This window comes from Argentina anserina, chromosome 1, assembly GCF_933775445.1.
Source record: "Argentina anserina chromosome 1, drPotAnse1.1, whole genome shotgun sequence".
Classification (NCBI taxonomy): domain Eukaryota; kingdom Viridiplantae; phylum Streptophyta; class Magnoliopsida; order Rosales; family Rosaceae; genus Argentina; species Argentina anserina.
This window is the reverse complement of record NC_065872.1, coordinates 18,688,130-18,710,491: the sequence shown is the minus strand read 5'-3', so window position 1 is coordinate 18,710,491 and position 22,362 is coordinate 18,688,130. Positions and strand designations below refer to the sequence as shown.

Genomic DNA, 22,362 nt, shown 5'->3' with positions numbered 1-22,362 from the left:
AAATCCAAAATAGTGTGACGTGGCGTGTCGGAAACGGGTCGTCAACGTGTCGGAAAAGTCAAAATTTCAGACACACCACGTGGCGTGTCGGGCAGTGTCGGACACTTCGACACTTCAGTCTTTGAATCATCAATAAGTCTCATAGTCGAACTTCCAGTTGAACCCAATGGTCTAAATATCGTTTTTGGTATCGTATCGGTCGAGAGGTAAAATAATATATCGGTTTTATCGGATTTGTTTATTTTCAATAAAATTTATAAAATTATACTTCAATATGTAACAAATAAACTAAAAAAATGGTACTAAGTAAACTAAAGAAAATAAATATTTGATTTAATAACAATTAAAGTACACGAACGACATCTAATAATAAAAATAGGTATTTAAGAATGATCATTTAGACTTGAAATTAATCATATATATTTAAAATATATATAAATTAAAAATATATATGAAAAAATGAAAAAAAAAATATATAAGTTTGACTCAAATTAACAGGGTGTACTTACGATCAATAAGAATGAGGAGATTTGGAATATTTGTAGGCTTGATAATGACAATTACAAACAAGAGTTTCCTGGTTCCTGTCAAAGTGGTGCTTATCAGTAACTAATAATGCACCCAGTCTGAAATTGTTTTGGTCATTTACTCACTTTGGTGTTCAGTGACATACGCCCAGCTGTAGCTGCACCCCTTGCTAAACCAATCAATGTGCTCCGTGTATGTGTAAACAGGTGAAGCTTACTACAGGCACAAATGATGAACCCACTAACTAGGCTACTAGGTTTGGTAACAATACTACAAACCAACTTATAAATGATTAGATTAAGCATGTCAGACGCAAGAAGTGGTAATTTTTCTTTATGCGATAACACGGAGAGTAAGTCATAAACGAATGCTTATTGACCTTGTTCACAGAGAAGTTGGCCTCAAATATCAATAGATGAATGCAACTGCATTTCTGTAGAGCCACATTTGCCAAGTGAAATTGCACGGTGGCTATATCACGGCTATTCATTTCAGCAGTTTTTTGTTTGTTTCGTGGATAAATGGTGAAGATCCTAGTAAATTGTCCTTTTTCTTTTTTGGGTTAATAAGATCCTAGTAAATTGTCATCAAAACATCTTTTGTTGTGGTTTCTTTCCCATTGTCGTCAACCGTGAGGAATCGAATCCTATATGTTTATGCACCTGTGAGCTGTTTCATAGCCGATATTTATTACTGCAGATAAGTAGCTTCAAAATCTTGAATTACACAGTTTTAATCATTCTTCTACCAGAACCTTTAAGCTCATGTGCATTGAGACTTGAGTCGATCTTTCAATGCACATACCTAGAGCTATCAGAAGAGTAGTATGTAAAGAAAATTCCTCTTGCAATTCGATGAACTTAAGCAAAATTTTCAAACTTTTTAATGAAGAACAGATCAGTAAGACAGTTAAGCAACAAATGTGTGAAACTCTAGTTTTAATGGAACCTAAAAACTAGAAGATCACCAAGAACAAGAATTAAAAGCTAAACCAGTTACTTAGACATGAAGACTACTTAGCTGCTGCAGAGGATAGAAACGAATCACCTTTTTGTTGTCCTTGTAAAAGAGAAAGCTCATGCATATGGCGCTTTGATATTGGCAAGAGATAGCCGGAACACCCCACAGAGTCGCCATAAAAAAAAATAAAAAAGCCTGCTGCAACCACGGTTCCTAAACTGTCATCCTGTTGTTTGTAAATTAACTTCAACATGAATATGATCAAACTTCCGAAACACATGTCAATCACGAAGTAGGGGCCAAGATAGAATGAAATTCCCATGGCCATTGCATTTGGAACAAATCTATAGATCTTGTACTCAGTCTAATCTTCAGAAGCTCTCCCTCTATGTTAATGGCAACGGCAAGTGCGAAAATGGAGACTGCAGTTGCAAACCAGTTTTTAGGGAGTGCGCCAATGCCCTCAACTCCGCTGGATTTGGTCATGTGGAATCGCCAACTTGGTAAGCATTGTAGAAGAGCCATCATATCAAAGGTAACAATAACATGACACAACCCACGGCTGTCCTGAGAAGTTGGTACAGAACATGGTATAGACCATCACCAAGTATCATGCCTATGGAGATACAGACCCTATAACCTTGGATTCCGTGAAGACTACTTGCATAAAGATGAACATCATATCAAATACCTTCCATTTCTTCAATCAAAGGCCATATGATTCCCCATGACATCACAACTCCAAGGAGCATGGATATGTTCACCATGTAATCGGTGATAATTCCACAACCAATATATGCCATTAAGTCGAAGTAAAACCTTGGCTTATATGCTTTCAGACCAAAAGTAGGAAACGTAGCAAACCCACACCATTCCTGACGAGGCCACAACGCATGTTTGCACCACTGTGTTTTTTTCGTTGAGTGAAAGGCTGCTTCAACAGACCAGACTTTTATACAAAGAGATGAGATTGAGCTTGCACACTGTGGATTATACCAATTTCCAATATGAGGAAATGCGACGATGCTTCTTCCTTTTTGTGGACAATGCTGTGAACAAGCCTTGATAATAGTAATATCTGGCTGCAGTCAGCAAGCAGTTAGAGTCCTGGTTAAAATAGGAGGAGAAGTAGATTTACAAATGAGGTTTGGATTTTAAACCAGAACTAGGTATGTTAAAGTATACAAAAATGCGTTTACAATTTTCTACAGTTTAATCCAAAACCAGGTCGTATTTAAAGATAAACTTTTTGTGTTTGTTGTCACAGCTACTTTTTTTTTTTACTAGCTACTTCTGCAGAAAACATGAACCGGAAGGCAGCCTCTGAAGAACAGTTTTCTGCCTCAGAAAGAAAACCATTTTTATCACTCCTTAACTAGATTAGATATCACTTTTCTTTAGAGTTTACACTGATGAGAAATTTAATATCATCCAGGTGGTCTGATTATTAACCTACATCTACTAAACATATAATCAAAATCATAAGAAGTTTAGTCACCAAAAAAATCATAAGAAGTTTTCTATAAATGACTTATAGGTGACAAAGTAATTATAGATCATTAAAATTGACGTTAATTTTTTTATATATTTTGTAAATGATCAGAGAATTAATTTCCTAGTTGCTGTCTGAAAGTCTTTTGAAATATGCCATAATTTAATTATCATTAATGCATCCAAAACGTTCCTGAATAAATCTACACAGGTGAAATTCCAAACTGCTAAACTGACATTTCATTTGACATTCCTAAGTCATGAGAAACACAAATTAGTAGGTTCTGCAGTGTAACAATTATCCAGCAGCATTTTTCAATTTTTATAAATTCAACACATTCATAGGCTCATCAATTTTTGCATAAAAGATGCAATTGAAACCTAATTTTGGGTTGTGGAACAGTTAGACTTGAATCATACCAAAGAAAAACATGGAATATTACAGTTTATTATTGTGAATTTCATACTTGATATGTGCTAATGAAGTGAGAATACCAATTCTGAGAGAAATTGATCAGTATTTTCGTCTAAAATAAAAAAGATATAGACTTTTATATGACCTTTGCGTGAGTGAAAATGCATTCAACATAACCAAAGTCAAACAACTCACATCTGTATTTCAAACATACACACATGAACTACATACAAACAAGAAACAATCCAATTGAAATTTACCAGCAATAGAGCAGAAGAAGTATGAGGAATGGAATAATTGGAACACTGAAGAGGATTGAGCTTGAAAATAAATATTATTTGACCTTCAGTTGAAATGAACTTTTATTCTAGAGCCGGTTGAGATTTCCCTTATCCACAACTACAAACTTGAGCTGGTTTGGAACTTCCCATATTGACAGGGTGTGTAACATGACTGCCTTGCCAAGTACATCTGGAAGTTGACAAGGGAATCTTCTCTTTTCTCAGTCTACTGAGGTTCTTAAGAAGCTAGGAGCTACCTATTTATGATTATACTAAGTATGGCATACACTAAAAGTGATAGGAGTTTCTAATCCATTACATGGGTGAAGAAAGGATCAAAGGAAGTTACTTACCTGTAGCAACAGTTTGTTGCAGCCACAGTAATCCACTAAATCCTGAAAAAGATGTTGCCTTTTATCGATCCTTCCAGCAGCTCTCTACTCGCCTCCTTATGCGGAATTACTGCCCTATAATGAATTCAACAGAATCTACAGGGAATACTCCAATCCTGAGCAACCCGTCTTAGAGAGTCGATGAATCTGCCTCTAGCAATAGTGAATAATATAGTCCTTTTGTTGTCGAAGGTGAGGCTACTATGCTCCAAGCCTCCAACATAAAGAAATACACATTGAGAGCCAAACAAAGTTTCCTTCTGCAGAGGAAAGAGACTTGCCCATCCAGCGGCAAGCAGCCCAATCAATGAGGGAAGGCCGAATGTATTGAAAACACGATCCATGTATTGAGCTAGTATTATATCTGTTAACAAGGACATTGTATCATATGTACAAAACTATAAACTATCATTGAAAAGGTGTAGCTTTGAGAACAACCGAATGTAAGTGTTTGCCTAGAGGAAAAAGAAGAACATAGGAAAAAACCTACAGACAGTTGAACAAGAAATCAAGTCGTTATTAGTTGTTCATGTACTCACCCTCACTACAAGTTATAGTTTAGTTGTCATCACCATCAAACCAAAAGGACTTTAAGTGCTTAGCAGTCACAAAGGACAACAACATGATATCCTGCATGAGCACATGTGATCTGTCGCTGTAAATTCATAAATCTCGCCATTGACTTCAATTGAGCTACACCCCGGAACCTTTCTCACCCTTTTCTCTTCCATTCCTTTCCTTAAGAGTGTGACATCGTCCCACTGGTTTTCAGAGGCATATATATTTGAAAGAAGAACATGCACACTGCTGTGATCTAATCTTTGCCCAGTGAAGCGCTCCACCATTTCTTTCCCCAAATCGACATCTCCATGAACTCTACAGGCATCTAGCAATGCACCAAGACATATGAATCTGGTTCCATTGGCATCTCCATCACAACCTTCTTAGCCTCCTCTAGCATCCCAGCCCTCCCCAGTAAATCTACCAAACAACCATAATGCTGAACCTCTGGCTGTATCCCAAAACTATCCTTCATACTTCTGAATATTCGTAATCCCTCATCCACCATCCCCACTCGACTGCAAGCACTCAAGACACACAAACGTAACTTCATTAGGAGCAACTCCCTCACTCTCCATTCTCACAAACAATGAAATGGCACTTGCACATTCCCCATTGTTAGCAAAACCCGAAATCAATGAAGTAAACGCAAACACATTCCTCTCTGTCATCTCCTCAGACACTGCGCAACCAGTCCCAACACAACCGCACTTTGCGTACATGTCCACAAGAGCAGTCCCCTTCCTCCTAATATAAGCATGTATCCACTTCCCCTGGTTCAACGCACCAACAAAAGCGCAAGCAGTGAGCGCGCCGACAATCCCGGCAAGACTAGGAGAAACACCAGCAGCCTGCATATCAGCGAAAAGCTCCAACGCCTCTCTAAACAGCCCCAAACGCACATACCCGCGCTCCACGAAACCGCATTCGTCTCAGGCATTTCATCGAACACCTGGCGCGCAGTCACAATCTGACCACTCCTTACGTACCCATTAAGCAACGCAGTCCACGTAACCACAACTTTAAACGCGCTCCCCGCGAGCCGAGTCCGTAAGCTCACACGTCACGTAGAAATGCAGCAACCCCTTCTGCACGAAATCGTAAGAGTCCCAACCCAACCGAATCGCATGGGCGTGGAGCAGCAGGCCGAACCAAACGTTGGAGCAACCAGCGGAGCATAGGAGCGTAGAGTGACAAAGCTTGTGTCGGTAAAGGCTCTGATCATGAGGTTCCAAATGTAGGTGGTTCGAGTGGGCATGAAACGGAAGAGGTGATAAGCGTGGCGGAGGTTAGGACGGTGGACGTGAGAGACGGAGGAGCGGAAGGCAATGTTCTTGCCTGCGGCGTAAGGGTCGAAAAGGGTGCCAGAGACTAGGAATGGCCAAACTGACCCGAAAATCGAAAAAAAACCAGACTCGAATCCAAACTGAATCCGAAAAAACCGAAATCCGAATAAAACCGAATTGAAAATAAACAAATCGAACCGAACTGATTCTATTTGGGTTGGGTTTTGGGTTCAGTCCCTTAGAAACCGAACCGACCCGAAAAACTCGAAGTCAATGGTCAACGTTACAAAACGACATCATTTTGTCATATTTATAATTTTACATTATTATTATTTTTTTAATAAAAATAATAATGTAGTCGGTCTCACAGCCGCACCTAATTTCTAACTTAATTGACCTAATGTATAAGAGGTGCATTATTTAGCAGTCTTGTTTCCTTCATATAGTCGCTTCATAATGCGATAATTTTATTTTAAACCTAATATAAATGTTATGATACATTAGTTAACACTTAGGCAATTGCCAACTCTAATTCGAAATATGGTCGATCGACACAAGCAGATGTGATCGGTATATATATCTAGGGACCACGTAAAAATTTCATCCATTTTGGACATGGTTTGACCGTTCGTACCTACGGTTAACTAAAAAAGAGGCGTTTAGACATATTGAAACCCCATTGACCGCGGTTTTCCCAAATAGATTTCTTCAATGCGACCGCGCACGATAGGTAACAAAAATTAGGTGATTTTAGATATGCAAACGGCTTTCGGCGTTCGCATATTTGTAATAGGTCATCCCTTAAGGCATAATAGTGGTGTTTTCGATTTACCGAAAATTCAAACGGTCAAATGAGGTCTGAATTGGATGAAATTTTTATAGGGTCACTAAATATATATACCGATCACATCAGCTGATGTCGATCGATCCCTAGAAGTTTTCTTCATATAGTCGCTTCATAATGCGATAGTTTTATTTTAAACCTAATATAAAGGTTATGATACATTAGTTGACACTTAGGTGATCGTCAACTCTAATTCGAAATATGGTTGATCGACACCAGCAGATGTGATCGGTATATATATTTAGGGACCCCGTAAAAATTTCATCCGTTTTGGACATGGTTTGGCTGTTAGTACATACGGTCAACCAAAAAAGATGTGTTTTCACATAATAAAACCTCATTGACCGGGGTTTTGCCAAATAAATTTCTTCAGTGCAACCACGCACGATAGGTAACAAAAATTAGGTGACTTCAGATATGCAAACGGCTTTCGACGTTCGCATCTTTGTAATGAATCCTCCCTTAGGGCATAATAGTGGTGTTTTCAATTTACCGAAAATTTCGACGGTCAAATGAGGTCTGAATTAGATGAAATTTTTATAAGGTCACTAAATATATATACCGATCACATTAGCTGGTGTCGATCGATCCCTAGAAGTTTTCTTCATATAGTCGTTTCATAATGCGATAGTTTTATTTTAAACCTAATATAAAGGTTATGATACATTAGTTGACACTTAGGTGATCGTCAACTCTCACGAAATATGGTCAATCGACACCAGCAGATGTGATCGGTATATATATCTAGGGACCACATAAAAATTTCATCCATTTTGGACATGGTTTGACCGTTTATACATACGGTTAACTAAAAAAGAGGCGTTTTGACATATTGAAACTCCATTGACCGGGGTTTTTCCAAATAGATTTCTTTAGTGCGACCGCGTAAGATAGGTAACAAAAATTAGGTGATTTCAGATATGCAAACGGCTTTCGGCGTTCACACATTTGTAATAGGTCTTCCTTTAAGGCATAATAGTGGTGTTTTCGATTTATCCAAAATTACAACGGTTAAATGAGGTCTGCATTGGATGAAATTTTTATAGGGTCACTAAATATATATACCGATGATATCGGATGGTATTGATTGATCCCGAGAAGTTTATATCATATAGTCGCTTCATAATGCGATAGTTTTATTATAAATCTAATATAAAGGTATGATACATTAGTGGACACTTCGGCGGTCGATAAGTCCAGTTTTAAATATGATGGATCGACACCAGCAGATGTGATCAGTATATATAGTTAGGGAACCCGTAAAAATTTCGTCCGTTTTGGATATTGATTGACAGTCCGTACCTATGGTCAACAAAAAAAAGGCGTTTTAACATATTAAAATCCTCATTGACCGGGGCTTTCCCAAATGGGTTTTTTTGTGCGACTGCACACAATCGGTGACAAAAATTAGGTGATTTCATATATGCAAACGCTTTTAGTGTTCGCATTTTAGTATTTGGGTCTTCCCTTATGACATATTAGTGTTGTTTTCGGGTAAAAGCCCATCGGACTTGAGGGACTCGGTGAACTTTTCGGATCCACGGGCTAAATGATAAGGCATAAGTCAATTAGGTATGGAATAATCATTAGACCATTAGTTTTTCATTTTTATGTTAAATTTTGTATTTTTAAAATTAATATATAATATTACCTATTTTACATATGGGTAAAACCGAAAAAAAACTGAACCGAACCGAACCGTACGGGTTGGGTTGGGTTGTGGGTCACAGTCTCTAAAATAGAAAAACCGAACCGAACCGAATCAAATTTAAAATTTGGGTTGGGTTATGGGTTTTGTTCAAAACCGAACCGAATGGACCCGTGTCCACCCCTACCAAAGACAGCGAGGTGGGATTGGACTTGTTTGAAGTGCGCCATTGTGAGGCACTGGTCCAGAAGTGAGAGAGCTCTCTTACTTGATCGACTCATGTCATCTGACACTCAATTGATCGGAGATTGACTTGAAATATGAAGTGATATAGCTCTCTTACTCAAATTTCCTCAGTTGAACTTTCTCAAAATCGGTGTTATTTATAAGTTTTATGTATGTTCAATTGTTACAGAAGAATCCAATTAGCATGATATAAATTGAATCATCATTTTTATTCATTAATAAGCAGAATTTATATATGTGCATTACACTGAGTATCATGTAGATTCAGAAATTATATATATTTTCTTAACTAGACTAACATATACTAATTAGGACAAGATACACCGGAAGATTACATAGAGTAATTCTCCTACAACACTCCTCCTTGTATCGCGATTCTAATGTGTCATGGTGCAATACTGTTGCCTCGTTAAAAACATTGTCAAGCAAAACAAAAATCTCTTGGGTAAAATAAAAACCTGGTCGAAGGGAAAAAGAGCACAATGCACCAACTACAATTGAAGATAAAATGTGGTATAGACTCTCCATGAAGTCTGCAAAACAACTCCCCCTGGTTGATAACTCAATCTCGGAGTTTAGATACATAGCGTATACGAACGCTCTTCACATTCTTCAAAAGTAACAATTGGTCAATGATTTGAATATCAAATCTCCCTAAACATTCTTAAATCAAACATGTACACTTATCCATACATGGATAAAAAAAAAAAGAATTCCATAACAACTCAAAACAAGAGTTTGCAATAAAAAACATATTCACGTGTGGTATGACCTTCACGCATTTAAATAGTCATAACTTCTTCGATACAATAGATATGGATGAACCATAAAATGTTCTGAAAAATAGACACATGTGGCTTTCCAGTGATATATAGTTGATAACCTAATTCGCTCTGAGCTGATCACAAAGCTCCATCGAAGTTGACTCAGCTGTAGTTTCTGGATAGATTCGTCCTATTTTACTAAAAGAGCTATACCTCACTCAATATAAGAGATATGTCCAATGGTTGGTGTACCTAGAAAGTAGACACATAGAGATTTCCAATGGTACTAAATTCACCATTTTCCAACAAGTGAGCTGCCTTATAGGTCTCGTGGAAGTTGTCCTACGAATCTGGGCAGATTCTGATATCGCTTCATCAAAGTGTCTTTTGTGTTGGGATATAGGATTTGATGTCATAACGTGTTGTGATCAAGCATTGACATATGTCTGGATTCACTCAGCCATCATCTTGGCCTTACGAGTTTAACCGAATGAGGTGTCGAGTCATGTATATTTACAACAAGTACATGCATACACATATCATACTTAAATATGGAGAGTTTCATCTCTTAAGACTTATCATCGCTCATACAGCGGAAACACGTCTTTTATGACTTCGACTGATTCATGGAATACTTGTAGATATTGGTTTAACGTCCTTATTGCCTTTAGACAACCGATGAACACCATCATTAATAACAGTCATCACTTTTGAGACCTAGTATTCTCAAGATCGTTTCATTCTAAGTACAGCTGCATTCAATATTGCATATCCCCAGACAGTTATGTGTAAACTACTTATGCGTAACGAGTGCCCTAACTATAAGCTTTAACTGCTTAATTGTCGCTCTTGCTCATCCATTCATGCAGAATGAACATGGGGTTACAAGGATGTCCAATCTCGGCTATGCAATAAAAGGTCTTCAAAGTGAATTCTCCTGCATTGTCAAGGTGGTGAGCCCTGAGTTTTGAGCAAGGATCTTCGGAAAGCAGCATTTGGCTCTTAGTTCATTAAGAGTCTATCACACTTCATTTTACTATCTCTTTGTTAAAACTGGATCTTACGGCTTTCCAGGAGGCTGTGGTGGCGACATGGGTCGATCATCACCATCAATTCCTACCGGATAACACTTTCCATGTAGGCCAATCTACAATATTGGAATTTTACTTCAACAGAGTATGTATAATTCGACATCAAACTCATTCAACATCGTCATTCTTCGAGATCTCTCATTTGGATAAGTATTAACATTGAGGCGTCCCCAAATGATAACCATCATCTAAGAAAACAGACGAGTGAGTATCATTTATCATATATCAAGTTGTGTCATAGCTCGCATTCAACAAGTATTATCGAACCAAGTGGTCTCTCTACACTTTCGTAAGAGCCATGGCCTAGTGACACCATCTACCACATTTATGGAGTCACCACGTCACCAACAAAGAGTGACTACATGTCCATTTGTCGAATATCAATCCTTACGGGCATAGTTGCAGCATGTATCTCTAATCTCGTCACTTCCATTTGTAGGACTATTAGGAACATGATGATGCACAGTGGGATAAACCACGACAAAACCAAGTCGTTGAACTTGAAAAAATTTGTTCTTCTCTCCTCCTAACGACGGGGAGACTGACTCATCAAAAGTGACTAAACGAGATCGCCTGTTAAGGTCTTTATATAAGCGGACATAGATTGGAAGTTCATGTCTTATTCAAAGATGAAATTCAACATCAAATAACTCATCATTATGCGCTTGTGGAGGCGCAATTTGGCACATAAAATATGTGGACGATAAACCGTTAACATAATCCGTTAACAAACATGCATATTGTTAGACTTGAAACACTAACATGCGAATCGTTACAACCGTAACGTCAATTATGGTGGTATAGATGGATACCGTAAAACAAGACACGCTACAAGCCATAATTCAAATTGTTGGTTCGTTGCAAGCCTAGGCACATCAACAACTAATATCGAACCTTTGTTTTACACTTCCTTGAATGGTTCACTGACTTTTTGAATCCCGAATGCTACGCAATTTTAGGAGAAAGTACACATGGGTGTTAAAAATCCAATGTCACCGGCCTCACTACCGGAACCGATCGAAAAGATACCGAACCGATACATAACGAGTCATTGATTCATTATTCCGAATCATAGTATCGTGAAAGAATACAATTCACGCTATTTTCGAGTCATGAGATGCTCTATATCATTAGAAGCGATATATAAGAACTCGTTCACAATGAGCTTGTAAGTGATAAATAATGTTGGCACAAAGATTGTCTTCAAGTAGCTTATCGTCTCACCAATTTTTATATATGGTATCGTTGTGAATTCATCAACGTAAATAACTACTATGACAAAAATCATTTCATAGGTTCAATTGCTCTATTGATGCATAAAAACATGTGACTTGAATCATAATGTCATAAGGCATTTAAACTTGAGCATATAAACTGCTCATGATTCTATATGATGATCTAGTCATCGTAGTCACAAATGATTAAAAACTAAATCCATTCATAGCTTTTCATTTAGGTATGCACTCAACGTCTCTTTAACATATTCATAAACAAGAATATAGAGACAAGTAGTCTTATGTTAAGACATAAATATCACAAAATAAAACTCGACAAGTGCATTGATATAGTCCCGAATGGCCGTTTAACGTTACTTAAGGGTTTTAGACCCTCAAACGTCATTCACGTGTGATTTTGACATGCAAATATCATGCATATACACCATAAATCCAAATACAAGGATCGGTGTTGCCTAGGCATACTAAAAAAAGGTTTCCAGCGTAAAAAAATGGAGCCAAAATGCTAGGAGTTCGTGAGGAGGCCGTGCAGGGGGTGCATGGACTGCGGGGGGCCTGCATGGGGGCTGCAGGGCTGATGCAGGGAGCTGCCAATTCCCCTTGGCTCGGCCAATATTTGATGCCATTAGGGGTAAAACCGGACGGCGGATGAAACATCTTGGTGATACCGTCAAGGTCGTAGCTCACGAACCTGTTATAGTTTGCTACTCCCCTAATCTTGTACGAGCGTTAGTTGAATTCGAACTTTGTGAAAACATCACCATATTTTAGAACGGTGGAATATAGAGTGCATTACATGACATGTAACACTACAAATCATCACCCAAACAAGGTGGAAACATGTCATAATAAGACATTAATCTTATGCCACATTTAAAAATGTGGACTTATGTAGGTAGTGTCATGTAGTATGTAATGCGTTACATTGCATTAACATATTGCTTTTCGTTTATTTGAACTACATGAGAATTTTATAGCCAACAATTGGATTGAGGTCTTGACCATGAACCAATTTAAAAATGCATCGACTAAGTAACATTAGTCACAGATGCTTGGGAATAAACGGATATGTAGTCATTCAGACTATTAATCGAAGTTTTATACTTCATTCTTTTCATTTTATAACTGCAATTTATAATTGCTTTATAATCCGTAATAGTGAGAAGATATTCTCATGTTCTTCTATATAATGAGTGTCTTGTTTCAAGAACTTCTCATATCTCGCTCTTGTATATTTTGACCATAATGTTTCTGTCTTTCAATGAAACGATGTTGCACCAACAGCAATTAATCCGGACTAGGTGCATAAACACATCCAACATAAAAATGCCAAATTTCAGGCGCATGTTGCGGTCAATAAGAGGGAAGATTCATTATGTATCAATATACGACACAACTTCCAAGTACTGAATTGGAAGTCAAGTCCCAAATTATGGTAACTCAATTCAATAAACCGTGACAAATTCCGTCACAATGGTATAAGTGACAATTTCAGTCACAAACCGGTGGTATAAGCGATAATTTCCGTCGCAAACCAATTTTTGTCCCATTTTTTCAAACTTGTAGCTACACACAACGGCTACGAATGGTAACAACGGCACTCCCAGCCGCTCCAAAAATTCGGTACCAAGGGAATCATATCCATGTATACCACCCGAGAGGTGAAAGAATTGGGTTGAAAAAGGGAGGTTGAAAGTCCCCGATGAAAGACAAAATTCAGAGGAATTGAAATTGCATGAAAGCAACAACGTTAATTTAAAACATACTTATTTGTTTGCTAAAGAAACAGCTTATTAGTGTTGCTCTTGCTTGATTTCCACATCATGCTTGAATCCATGAATATACGTCACGAAGTGACTCTCGCCATTCGATTTTGTATCGTTATGTGATAAATTTCACTAAAATTAAAACATATGGTTAGTTTAAATTCATCACATATAAAAATCAGTAAAATTAAAATAAAAGTATTGTATTTGTGATGCTAATTTTTTTTACCTGGGACAAAATTACCATACCCTTATTTTTACCAATTTACCGAAAGGTAAAAACTCTATCGTGTCGGGTCAGGCCACAAATATTCGGGTTGGACCCTCTGAATCTGGGTGGAGGGCAGCAGTAGCACTGCGTCGTCAATGGAGGAAATCTCCATAGAGTCGTCGATGAGCTGCGTCGATTTCTCCAAGCACCGGTCGCCATCGTCAAGCGAAGGAGGGCTGGTTCGGCGGCCCTGAGATCCGATGGGCTTGTAGTCGGATCTAAGACTCCGAGTCGGACGTCGGGGAGGCTCGATGAGCGATGAGGGTTGAGCGCCGGAATTCGTGGCTGCGAGGCGTTGGGCTACGAGAGGGTGGCCGGTCTCGCCGAGAGGAGGACGGGGAAAGTCAGGCGAAGCTTTGGTCAGCGCAGGTCGACCACTGTGGTTAGAGACGAATGGGACAAGAAGTCCGATCATGGCAGATCAGAGAAGAGGTGTGGTGCCGTCGTCGATGCAGATGCAGAACCCTCCGAGGACTAACGCCAGCCTGGGAACTTGTGCAGCGGCGCCGTGGACGGTGCTAGGTCGATGATGAGGAGCAAACCCGATCATGGCAGATCAGAGAAGAGACGTGGGTGCCTAGAGTGAACTTCTGGGTGCCCAGAGCAAGAAACAGTTTCTAGTTTTTTTCGTCTTTTCTGCGAAATTTTTTTCGGCAGAAGGAAAATTTGCTTCATCTTCCGTCAATTTTTTTTTCATGACAGAAATAATTTTACGTCTTCTTCTGTCGAATTGTTTTCATGACAGAAAGAAATTTTTCAGAAATTAGGGTTCTAGACCTAGGAACTTAGGGTTAGAACTACGTGTTAATAACATGTTACATAAGAAGGCAATACACATCAAATAAGGTGAAGCATCATCATTGTTCATTGATAAGGAGGCCTTATATATAGACATTACATTGAGTATCTTGTAGATTCAGAGATTATATATCATTCCTCAACTAGACTAACCTATACTAATTAGGACAAGATACACCGGAAGATTACGGAAAATAATTCTCCTTCAACACAATTATCTTTTTTTTTTTAAGATGATGAATACCTTCGTTCAAAATGCAAACAAAAGCCAACGAAACACCTCTACATGTCACTTGTTACCACCTTTTCAGGTTGGACAAAGATCCATAGCAAAACGTCAAGGGGCAAATATCCCGTCCACCTATCTAAGCAATAAGCACCATGCATAAGAAAATTCCATGATCAACATAGGAATACAAGAACCAAACCAAGCAAAAGAAAAAACCAAAACCTAGAGCTCAAAGCAAATAAAATAGAACAAAAACCATACGAGAAAAACAAAAATACTATAGGAGGCCAAATTTCTAGGCCCATTACTCTCCAGATCCTGGCTCACAATCCCAGGCCCAAGCCCGACCCAAGGTATTTACTCCCAACCCGCCAGTAACAGAACTCGATGCTGATACTAGATCTCCAGTGCCGACCACCACAACTGGAACTCAGATGCCTTGCACTGCAATCCGACTCCATCTTTGAACCACAATAGCCGAAATGCCTTCTTGGTGACCTAGCCCCAGGACCGACCAAGTGAGATCTATGGAGATCGATAAAAGGCCCTCAGACAACCCCTTGCTCCAGGAAAAAACAATCGCTGCACCACCTCCATAATTTGGATCTTCATAATCGCAGGTAGTAGTTATCCTAGACCCATGTGCACCACCATGAACAGCACCCTTCAAAGGGCGGCTCTGCCACCAGACAAAACCAGCCATCCTATAAAAAAAACTTTTCATACCGATAAGGTACGACACAACAGAACTGAAGAGGAGCAATCAAGGACAACGCAACAAGGTTGCGGCCGGAATACGATCTAGACGGGCTAGGATACCGAGCAACCAAGAGCGGCTCTCCTTTTAGGGTTCTCATTGCACTACCGAGCTTCTTATTCTCTCCACTGTGAACTATATTAATTCGACTCGTTTGATACATATGTATGTTCATTTATCAATTCCGAAACAATGTTTAATACTGTTTTTTGTTTAATGTTTTCTTAATTTGTTACGAGAAATTTTATATAGACTACATCAACCTCTTAATAGAGACTCGCATTTGTCATGTACACACTTCAAATCTCAAATAGAAGCACCCAAACAGTAAATTTTACTGTTAATTAAATTTTAGATTGACTTGAGTGCAAAATGTCATCATTCATAAATTCATATAATTTCATACTTGCCCGCCCATATAAACATACCGATAGGTAATTCGTGGAAACTGAGTATGATTTTTCCTACTCTTCAATTCGTTTCGAGTCCGATGTTATATGTACTTTGTCAACATCCCACGTTGTCTCCATATTTCATGTTAAGTTCGTGTGTGTTGTTTAGTTTCAGATCTAAATTCTCCGTCGTATATATGTAATATTGAGAGTTTAAATGCTAATGAAGCGTTTTACACCGCCAAAGACCACACGTACGGTGGTAGAGACGAAAATGAAATTGATTAGAACTGAAAGGACGAAAAAGCAATTACGCATTTCACTATTTAACCTACGGAGGAAGAAGAAGGAAATAAGGAAGATGGCGAAGCGAGTGGGAGGCAGGAACAGGGACGACGAGTCTCCACTGACTCGGACTGTCAACTCGGTCTTTGGCTTCTTCAGATTCGCCGAGTTCGAAATTCTATTCGTCCTCTTCTTCGTCATCGCCTTCATCATTTTCAAAGACCTCGTAAGTTCTCTCTTCCCTACATTTCTATCGAATTCTATTCAATTTCATGTGGAATCTTCCTGTAATTTGTGGAATTCGAATAAAAAAAACTGTAATTGGAGTCATTCTCACTCAAGAGTCCTTGGCTTTGCTAGTTGTTAGGGTTTTGTTCACAGGGGGATTTTTGTAGTCTTGAGATTGATTGATTTTCCAACTGTAAATGGAGCTATCTGTTGTGTTAGTATTGACAAAAGAAATAACACGAGGAAATACACCGTGTTACTAAAGTTGAGTATTTGTATCAATTTCCTGGACGAACACATGGTTCAATCTCCCAACCCTATAATTCCATCAAGCTCCTACGTTGTAACTGTTTAATGGGTTTTCTTCTATTATGTAAATGGCTGTTTGTATGGTAGATGAAGTGTAGTGTCCTTACCCCCAGATAGATCTTCCAACTGCGAATTATTTATTTAATATACTTCCTGTGATGATCTTTTATGGGAGTGCGTTGTTAATGAATAATGTAGCAATAGTGCCAGATTCAAACTATCTGGAGAGACCAAGAAGTTTTTTCCGTTCTAATAATTGTGTCCTGTGCTCTTCAGTAAAGTGAAAAGGTTCTTCTTGATGATTTCAATATATCAAAGGTGAACATGTTTCCGTGTTCCTAAAATTGTATTCTATGTTCACTCACCTCGCTCCTGAAGGTCCATATGCATATAAAATTTGAAAATTTCAATAGTTGTTGGGGTGCTGGCAGCCCAGCAAAGAGAAATGAATGAAGATAGTGACAGTACTTTTTTTTTTTGTCAATGTATTTGATTGCCAATATTAGACTGAGATTTGTTGTTAAATAACAACAGTAAACAATTCAGGCCCAAATGCCAACAAGGGGCTAGTGGGACTGGTCAGCAGCTCATTTATTTGAACCCCCTTCTACACCGTCTTAGGAATTTGCTATAATTTCCTTTTCCTGTAAACTTGGTAGTGTTTGGTAGGAGGCCCCAGGTTTACATGGATTCCTAGCTAACCTTGATATTGAGGTTTGTGTCTATTGTATTCTACTTTTTTGTTTTTCTAAACAACTATTCAAGCCTGTTTTCTCTGAACTTTCACTCGGTGATATGTTCCTTATTGTTTCGAAGTGTCTTAAAATGAACTTTAGTCAGGAACCACCTGAGCTATCTAGTGCTTTATCTGCTGATATGCATATACCACTATTGTCTGCTGACTTAGGAGCACCAGTTGTAACACATGTGGGAATCAAACGATTAATAGAGTTCAATTATAATACGTAATCTTTTGTTATGTTGGTTCTCTGATTTCATGGCAATCTAAAAATATTATCTGTATACTATTTGTTTTAAGATTTACTGCTTTATTTGTGCCATACAAAAAGTATTTCCAGAACTTGATTGGGTTATCCAATGTAATTGGAATGGAAGGTATTAGGTAATGTTCCCTTATGATTGATGTCAAACTGATAGACACCTTGATAAAAAGTGATGCTTGCTGGATTCCCATCTTGTGTCATTTAGAGAACAGAAGAACTTCTGGTGAGAGAATTGCTTGATATAGATATAGATATAGAACATAAGTTTAAAGAATCTATCAGTTGAGAATAATTAGATTATCAATTAGATAAATTTTAGTACGCCAGTTTGATTAATATGATTGTAGTTTGTAATATAGAGAATGGCTGCATTATTCTTTTTTTTTGTTTTTTCCTGATTTAATCTGTTGTTTTAGCTGCTTTTTAATGTTAATGATATATGGACACAGCTCTATTCCACCCCAGATAGTAGGCATTGAACATAGTGGCATAGCTCTTTTTCTTTCCATTTTGGTAGTTCTTAAATTAAAATGGTTTGTGTTTTCATAAATTGCAATCTGAACACTCGTATAAATGGTTGCAGACATCGCGGCCGGAATATAGTCAGATTCTGGTAAAGAAGCCTGGCGGAGGTGGTTTTTGGCCTTCTTAACTGGAGTTCTCAAGATTGGATAAACAGGTTTCAGTTTTGCTCTACTTATATTTTTGTTAGTGGAACCTAATTCCCTGCCATCCATGCACTTCGTTATTCAATGTATTTAATGTGATTTAATGCATCTCCCATGATATAGACAACTTTTGCTCTTCCATGTCAGAAATTTTATCCCTATGTAACAAGTTTGGACATTAGACCCATAGGGGTTTTGCGTTATAGAATCATTTTGTATGTTTTGAATACAGAGGTTGTGATAATGTGGGGTTTTGCTCACAGTACTTTTTCCTTTGTTCCATTTCTTTCCTTTTCTAGACAAACCCTTGAATCCATTATCCTTAATCTTTCCTTAAAACTCTCTCCGACCCCAATTAAGTACGGTTGCCAGAATCATTCATGCTGAATTTAAAGTCCCTAAAATCAGGTTTTCACCAAGCAAGCCTTTTCAATTCTTTAGACAGCATTCTTGAGCTTTGCTCTTAGTGAACGCATAGAGGTATGATCAAGGTAGTGTCTCGTCAGAATGTTTCCCCAAAACTGAGAGTCCCCTGGAATATCTTTCAGCTTGCCTTTACAAGCATTTATATTTTCATTTCTCTTTAGATCCAGGTTGTCCCACGAGGATAAGCATAATCAACGGCTCCACCCATTTAGCCTCAAATGATAGATTGACAAACAGTAAGGCATTAGTTACCTGTCTGCTTGGCATAAATAGGGATTGATGAGGATGTTACAGATTGAATGAGTGGTAACCTACGAGCCATACTTGTAATGTATCTATTAGGCAAAAGTCCATGCTTGTTGCAAGGAAAAATTCAATTATCCGGCAGACAGCGGCCCTTCCAAGTTTCTCTTTGCTGCAGCTGCGCTAAGCTCAGAAATTTGGCAAGTCTCAGTGTGTAAAAGAGGTAACCAGTCACTCACTAGATGGACCCTTCCCTCCAATTATCATTTGAAAATTAGTTTGATGGATTAATCTATCAAAACTAGTGTCTAGGGTCTGCATTTGTCATAATAGATGCTCACTGATCTACTCTTTTAGATATCTCAAGAATTTTGGCAAATCAATAATATTTACTCCGAGTGAAGGCTTGCGAAAAGCTTTATAGTTCAAGAAAGATTGATAAGAGCACTCTCAGGGTCCATATCGATTAGCTTCATATTTCTTGGTAAAGGCATCAAGCAACTGGCATCAATATTTGAGTGATGAACACAATTCATGGACCCTGCTCTTTTCAATTCTTTCCAATGTATAATCAGAGTATCATACTCTTCAAGTTAGGTTTATGAAGTTCTCAGTTGTTCCTTTAAAAACTACATTTAAATTTACTATCTAACAGCTCTCACTTCTTGCTTGATTGCTAATTGGTTGTTTAAAAGAGATAAGAGCATACGCACCTATTCTTTATAAATGTCATGAAGAAATTGCCTTGCGATTCTTCTGCCAATCTCAGCCGCTTCATCGCCAGCCTTCTCAATTTATTTATTTATTTTAGCCAATGCAATCCAGTCGAATCCGATCACACCTAATTCCCTCCTTAATTGCTGGCTAGTGCTGTAGGAAAACATTACCAATTTCTATTGGGAAAACAATGAAATCAATCCAAATAACCTGGGAGAAGTAGGAATATTCCTAGACATAACAGAGCAAATGGAAACTTACCAATTCCTACTAGGAAGAAAAAACTAAATTGGCTAATGTTTTGTTTCAACTTTCCAAAAATATTAGTGGCCGGATTCCTCAAGAGATTAGGAATTTACACTTATTCATTCCTATAGATACGCAAACATCCTACTAGTATGACATAATCAACAAACAAATTCACAAGCAGGTAGCGGGTATTGCACAACATATTCACCCTTGCAATGAGCTTCTTAGTGATACTTTTTCTCTTATTGTTAGCATCCACCACTGTAGCTGATCAACCCAATGTCTTCGACGTGACAAGCTCAAAATATGGTGGTGAACCTAACTCATATTTCAAAGGCATTGGCAATGGCATGGACAGATGCTTGTGAGTCAACGTCGACCAGCATTGTTCTTGTTCCAACGGGAACATATGAATTATCACAACAAGCAACCATGGAAGGTCCTTGTAAGGCTCCTATACAGTTTCAACTCCAAGGAACATTGTAAGCTCCAAAAGATCGGAGCCAACTCGATGAATATTGGGTTCATTTTAGGAACATCAACATGTTCACCTTATTTGGAGGTGGAACCTTTGACGGGCAAGGAGAGCTTTCATGGAAGGAGCACCACGACGGTACCCCTGTCGATATAAGTTCCAAAACCGTCAACAATTCGATGATTAGTGACATAACTTTCAAGGACAGTGCAAAATTTCATATTAAAGTTCATGACTCCGACAACATTACATTCCAACGTGTTATAATCACAGCACCGGAAGATAGTCCAAACACCGACGGAATCCACATAGCTCAGTCGTCAAGGATCACAGTCTCAGACTCCAACATTGCAACCGGTGACGATTCTGTTTCGATCGGCGATGGCTCCAACCAAATTCTAGTGTCCAACGTTAATTGCGGACCAGGTCATGGAATTAGCATAGGCAGTCTAGGAAAGTAAGAAAACGAACAGCCAGTGGTTGGTATCACGGTCAAGAACTGCACGCTTACCGGCACAACCAATGGAGCGAGAATAAAGACATGCATGGCCTGATTCTCCAGGATCAAGTGTGGCTTCTAATATACTCTTCGAAGACATAATCATGGTGAATGTGAAGAACCCTATCCTCATCAACCAGAACTATTGCGACAAAGGCAAGTCTTGTAAGTTAGCGATTCCGTCCAAAGTTCAAATCAGTGATGTGAGTTTCAAAAATATTAGGGGCTCTTCTTCGTCTCCCGTCGCAGTTAAGCATGATTGTAGTCGCAGCGCACCGTGCCGGAATGTGGAGTTGTCTGAAATCGACCTCACGTACAGCGGAGACGAGAAAGATGAACCTACTTCTGAGTGTAGTAATGTGCAGCCGAAAATAACTAGCGTTACTAAAGCTCTTGCTTGTGCCAACCGAAGTGACATACCGATCGAGGCAGACACACCTCCTCTTTCTCCCGTGGACACGCCACCTCTTTCTCCGGTGGTGGACACACAACCTCCCCCGGTAGCATCAGGTGATAAGTCTCCGCCGACGACAATAATATATGGGCCTCCCAATCCCAATGTTTTAAAAACTAAAAAGCTTAAAACTACTTACATAACGCCTCTGTTTTTCGGTCTGGACACCGAGACTCGCCTTTTACGCCTTATGTTACGTTTTTACGCATTTTACTACATACTAGCAAAAAAATAATCTTTTTAAGTATCTTTTTATATTTATTTATATAATGTGTTTAATTTGAGGAAAACTATCTAAAACGTTTGGATTATGAATTTCATTATATCTAAATGCAATAAATTGGTAAGTTCTTATGTATATTTGTTCTTTTTGTATGTGTATAATTATATGTTTACACATTTAACTACTAATTTTTTTTTATAACATAAGGCTTACGCCTTATGCGCCTCAAGTTCTAAGGCTCAAGGCCAGTGCCGGCCCTGGGGCGGTCAAGAAGGTGCGGCCGCACAGGGTCCTCCGACCGGCAAGGGCCCTCTGGCCGACAAGGGTCTGCAAATTTTTTTTTTCAGTAGAAATAAGGTATTGAACATATACTAAGCATAATCCATTTATAACCAAACAAAGTGGTTGGTGGATTGGCTACATACTAGCTTTTATAATTAGAGTGGCAATAAGATTGGGGGTTCCATACGGGTTTGTGTTTTTTTTTTTCCTTTTTTCCCCTTTATTAACTCCTTCCCTCATTCATTTATACGGGTCTGATTTGCATTTCGCACAGGGCCCTCGATCACTTTGGGCCGGCCCTGCTCAAGGCTCTTAAGAAAACGTCTTGGGTTACACCTTCGCTTT

General features: G+C 38.6%; 1 protein-coding gene and 2 pseudogenes across 1 annotated transcript; 2 read left to right on the top strand and 1 right to left on the bottom strand.

The window, feature by feature from the left end:
• Positions 1–4,534: 4,534 nt before the first annotated feature.
• On the bottom strand, positions 4,535–8,687 carry LOC126803371 (pentatricopeptide repeat-containing protein At5g66520-like; annotated as a pseudogene).
• A 7,609-nt stretch (positions 8,688–16,296) lies between these two features.
• On the top strand, positions 16,297–18,585 carry LOC126790577 (uncharacterized). The gene is made up of 2 exons (XM_050516879.1): positions 16,297–16,466; positions 18,365–18,585. The coding sequence occupies exons 1-2, from the start codon at positions 16,317–16,319 to the stop codon at positions 18,431–18,433; spliced, it is 219 nt and encodes a 72-aa protein (XP_050372836.1). The 5' UTR covers positions 16,297–16,316; the 3' UTR covers positions 18,434–18,585.
• Positions 18,586–20,299: 1,714 nt separating this feature from the next.
• Positions 20,300–21,747, top strand: LOC126803361 (exopolygalacturonase-like; annotated as a pseudogene).
• Positions 21,748–22,362: the final 615 nt, after the last annotated feature.